This window comes from Gavialis gangeticus, unplaced genomic scaffold (assembly GCF_001723915.1).
Source record: "Gavialis gangeticus isolate Ggan-Ray unplaced genomic scaffold, GavGan_comp1, whole genome shotgun sequence".
Taxonomy (NCBI): domain Eukaryota; kingdom Metazoa; phylum Chordata; order Crocodylia; family Gavialidae; genus Gavialis; species Gavialis gangeticus.
The window spans coordinates 6603725-6607963 of NW_017728973.1; the positions used below are offsets into that span (position 1 = coordinate 6603725).

Below are 4239 nucleotides of genomic sequence, written 5' to 3' on the forward strand. Positions count from 1 at the left end.
TTAGTCAGGCATGATCTACCTGCTATGAACCCGTGCTGGTTTCCCCTCAGCATAATTTTTTCTGCTGGGCTCTCACATATATGAGCCTTAATAATCTTTTCAAAGACTTTGCCAAGGATGGAGGTGAGACTGACTGGCCTATAGTTGCCTGGATCCTCCTTCCTCCCCTTCTTAAAAATAGGGACCACATTGGCCCTTTTCCAGTCGTCCAGGACTTGGCCCGTGCGCCACGAGTGCTCAAATATTCTTGCCAGTGGTTGTGCAGTGATATCAGCCAGTGCCTTCAGTACCCTTGGATGGAGCTCATCCGGGCCTGCTGACTTAAACACATCCAGTCCTTCCAAGTGACTCTGCAACATCTCAGGGTCAACGCTTGGTAGTCTGGCGCCCAGCTGTTGCCTCTCTACAATCCCATTGTGAGACTTGTCTTGCCCCTCATTTAGGAAGACTGAGGCAAAGAACTCATTGAGGAGTTCAGCCTTGTCCTCTCTGTCTGTCACCAATTGCTTTTGCCCATTCAGTAGTGGTCCTATCCCACCCTGTGCCTTCCTTTTATTCCCTATATATCTGAAAAATAATTTTGTGTTATCCTTAACTTGGGATGCCATCCTCAGCTCCATGGTAGCTTTGGCCTTTCTAACTGCCTCCCTACAACTGCGAGCTGAAGAGGTATACTCCTCTTTAGTAATCTCTCCCTGTTTCCACTGCTTATATGCCCCACTTTTTGCCCTTAGGCTGCTCTGGATTTCTCTGGTCAGCCAAGGAAGCCTCTTGGCCACATCTAGTGGTTGTGTCAGGGTTGACTTGTGTAGTTCTGCTAATAGTTTAGACAACAGATTTGTATAGGGTGGTTTGGACATAGGTGATCTTACCTCAGCCAGGGGATTGGACTTGATGACCTCTGGGTATCCTTTCCAGCCCTACTTTGCCATGATTTTATGAAACAAGGGGATTCTTCACTACACTGGAATACATTTCATTATATATTTTCATGGCTCAGGCCCCTGGCCAGGGAGCTGGGAACCAAAGGCAATTCAGGTCTGGGTGTCGGCAAGTGATCTTAAGTCTCTATTTCTGGCAGGGGTGAGATTAAGAATTTTTAAGAGAGACCCCAAGGCATGAGGAGGGGGTATAGCTCGGTGGCAGAGCATTTGACTACAGATCAAAAGGTTCCCTAGTTCAAGTCTGGGTGCCCCCTTCCAAAGCTAGTTTTGGGGGCTGGACCTGATGATTTGTAAGGTCCCTTCCTGAAGGGGTGACTGGTGCCTCCTGAGTTATGGGGGGCAGTTTGTGGGCAGGCCAAAAGCCCCATATCCACTTCTGAGCTGTGTTTAGTGTGTCTCCACCTTGCAACATTGCTGGCCCATGGGGTAAAACAACTGCCGCCTCCTGAGCGGTGCCGTCAGGGGCCAATCTGGGGGGGGTGGAGATGTGCCCCCCTACCAGTCACCTGCGCCTTCTAGCCCCTAATATCTATGAACCTGTTACAGGTGAGAATTACACAGTAGCAGAATCACACTAAAATTAGCAGATTTTTCCCCCACACAATACGGAAGTAACTTGTGGGTCTTGCTGAAGCGGAGTGGCATTCAAGGAAGGATAATGAAAACCTGCACAGACGCCCCTTGAAAAGCTGCAGCTCAGAGCGGCTTCTCCCCCGACCGCCGCGGGTGCCAACCGCCCCCCGCACAGCCCCACGATCCACCGGGGCCAGCCCCCGCCCAGAGCCGGGAAGAATTGGCCCCACCCGCCTGCCTGCCCTCGGTCCTCGGCGCGGGGTAGTGACGCCATCAGCCGGCGCCGGCCCGGAGCGGGGCTGAGAGAGGAAGGAGCTGCGCCGCTGCCGCCGCCATGGGGGGAGGAGACCTGGTGCGGGGCCGGGGGTGGTGGGGCTTGTCTCTGTCTCGCCTGGGGCTGGCCGCAGAGGCCGGGAGGCGGCCTTGCTCCCGGCCGGGTGTCGGGGCTGGGGAGGGGGCGCAGTGGAAGGCGCCCGGTGTCTTGCTGGGGTGGTGGCTCCCCAGGGCAGGGGTTGTGGCCGATTGTGTGCAGGGCCCTGCCTGGCACCAGGCAGCCTCTGACCGAGACAAGTGGCGCTCACGCTTCCTGCCCCAGCGACGCTTAGCCGAAGGGCCCCGGGCACTTGGGATCCCTTCAGGGGTGTGGTGGGGTGCCCCACAGTAGCAGCCCCTTGAGATCCCTTTGGGGGTGCCATGGGCACCACACAGAGTTAGCCCCTCAAGATCCTTTTGGGGGTGTCATGGGGTGCCTCACAGCAGCAGGCCCCTGAGATCCCTTCAGGGGCATTGTTGGGGCGCCATGTACAGTTATCCCCTCGAGAACCCTTCAGGGGTACTGTGGGGCACCACGCAGAGTTATCCCCTTGAGATCCCTTCAGGGGTGCCACAGGGCACCAACGCAGCAGTAGTCATGTTAGGTGTGCAAACATGATTCATGGGATTATGAACCCAGAAATGCCCAGTAGGAATCCATGGTGTCCAAAGCCTTCTGCTGTGCTGTGGTTTTTCTAAGTGCTTGGCCACAGGAATCTCGCTTTCTCATTTTTCTGTGCTTAACGAGTGAGAACTCAGAACAGGCATTTGCTGAGGGGGACCTTGAGTCTAATGAGGGCTGTATTGAGTTGGAGAGCCACTGCTCTATTCCCTCCTTCCCCCCAAAACATCTGTGTATGTGTACCAACACAATATACAATGTCAGGTTCTTAAAAGAGATCCCCAAGACAGCTGTTTTGCAAAGCTCAAGGGTTAGAAGGCAAAGAAACTCTTTAAGTTAAGGTTGTATCTCCAAATCCACCCCTTCCCCACAAAATATTTGAGCCTCAGCTCTACCCTGTTTACTAGAGGCTTTGCAAGTGGTGAAGGGGGAACTGACTTGTGGTTTTGTTGTTGCTGATTATTACTTGGTGTGTTGGTAGTGTGTGTGCAAAATAACAGCTTAATGAGTGAAAGATGAGGTCCTGATCCTGCATCCTTTGAATAATTGCAAGTCTTGGTGATGGTGAAGGGGTTGAGCATGTGAGAAATGCAGCAGCAGACCCTAAATTATTTCAGTAACCTGCTTTCAGTATTGATATACTGAAGTACTGTGAATGTATGCAAGGAAAGATTATTTTAAGTATGACGTTTGTCCCAACAGTGTGCCTTTCATTCACCCTCATGGGGCTCCTTTGAGAACTTTTCAGTGAAAGGGAATGCAAGGGTTTATGGACATGGCGAGGGTTTAGGGGCTTAGCATTCAAAAGGCATTCCCCAGTAAAGGAGGGCTTTGTGGGTTCCCAATCTATGTAGAATCTGAAGAAGAGCTGGCACCCTCAGACCCTGCGCAATGTGGAGAAGGTGTGGAAGGCCGAACAGAAGCATGAAGCCGAGCGGAAGAAGATTGAGGAGTTGCAGCGGGAGCTGCAGGAGGAGCGAGCCCGGGAAGAGATGCAACGCTATGCAGAGGACATGGGAACAGTCAGGTAAGCATGCCTGGGGCACAGCTCTGTGTTTTAATCTGTACATTAAGTTTCATCCCTGGGGGCAAATCCTGTGTTTTATTTCATGGGAGAAATTTCTGAATGGGGGACATTTCTTTTAGGACTTTATTTACAACTACCAAAGTTCAGCTATAAGCTAACTTTCTTGTTTGTTATGTTATAAAGACGTGCCATGAAAAAAAGAACAAAAGAACAAAAGACTCATAATGATAGGCAAACAATTACACTTTCCTTTGGTATTTATTGGACTACAACAATCAAGGTCAACCTTTTTGGCAGATGTGCCACAAATTAAGCGCCATGCCCTCCCTGAGTGCCACTCTGATCCCCTTCCCTTGCACTGTCTGCTGCTCTGTTTTCTACTCCCTACCCTGTGATCCCTGTTCAATCTGCCACTGTTCTGCTTGCCCCCTTTTTGGTCTGCCTTGTACCAGATACAGAGGCTGCTCATGCCACTTGGGACTCAGGCCACATATGGGCCACCCGTGAACTAGAACAGTCTAAGTACCTTTGGCTGTGGCATTTCTCTTGCTGTGGAAGTTTATTTCTAGTGGTGGGATCAGCTGGACTGTAGAACTGTCTCCAAAAAGAAAGATGGGCATTATTCAGGAATGCATAAAAGCTAGAAGGATGATATGTAGAATTATTCCTTAAAATGATGGTCCCCAATAGGCTTTTCCCATGTTATTCTAAGGCCCTTATCTTATGAAGACTTAGTTTCATAGTTTCTAGGGTCGGAAGGG

General features: G+C 51.0%; 1 protein-coding gene and 1 non-coding gene across 2 annotated transcripts in view; both read left to right on the forward strand.

Annotated features, from left to right (window-relative positions):
* The first annotated feature begins 1125 nt into the window (after positions 1-1125).
* TRNAC-ACA lies at positions 1126-1198 on the forward strand. Its single transcript has one exon. It is a non-coding gene; the product is annotated as a tRNA-Cys (tRNA).
* A 575-nt stretch (positions 1199-1773) lies between these two features.
* CWC25 (CWC25 spliceosome associated protein homolog) overlaps positions 1774-4239 on the forward strand; it is a 26800-nt gene continuing 24334 nt past the window's right edge. The window contains exons 1-2 of the mRNA XM_019507580.1: positions 1774-1869; positions 3306-3478. Coding sequence (XP_019363125.1) covers positions 1852-1869; positions 3306-3478 — 191 coding nt within the window. The 5' untranslated portion in view covers positions 1774-1851. The remainder of the gene's footprint in view (positions 1870-3305; positions 3479-4239) is intronic.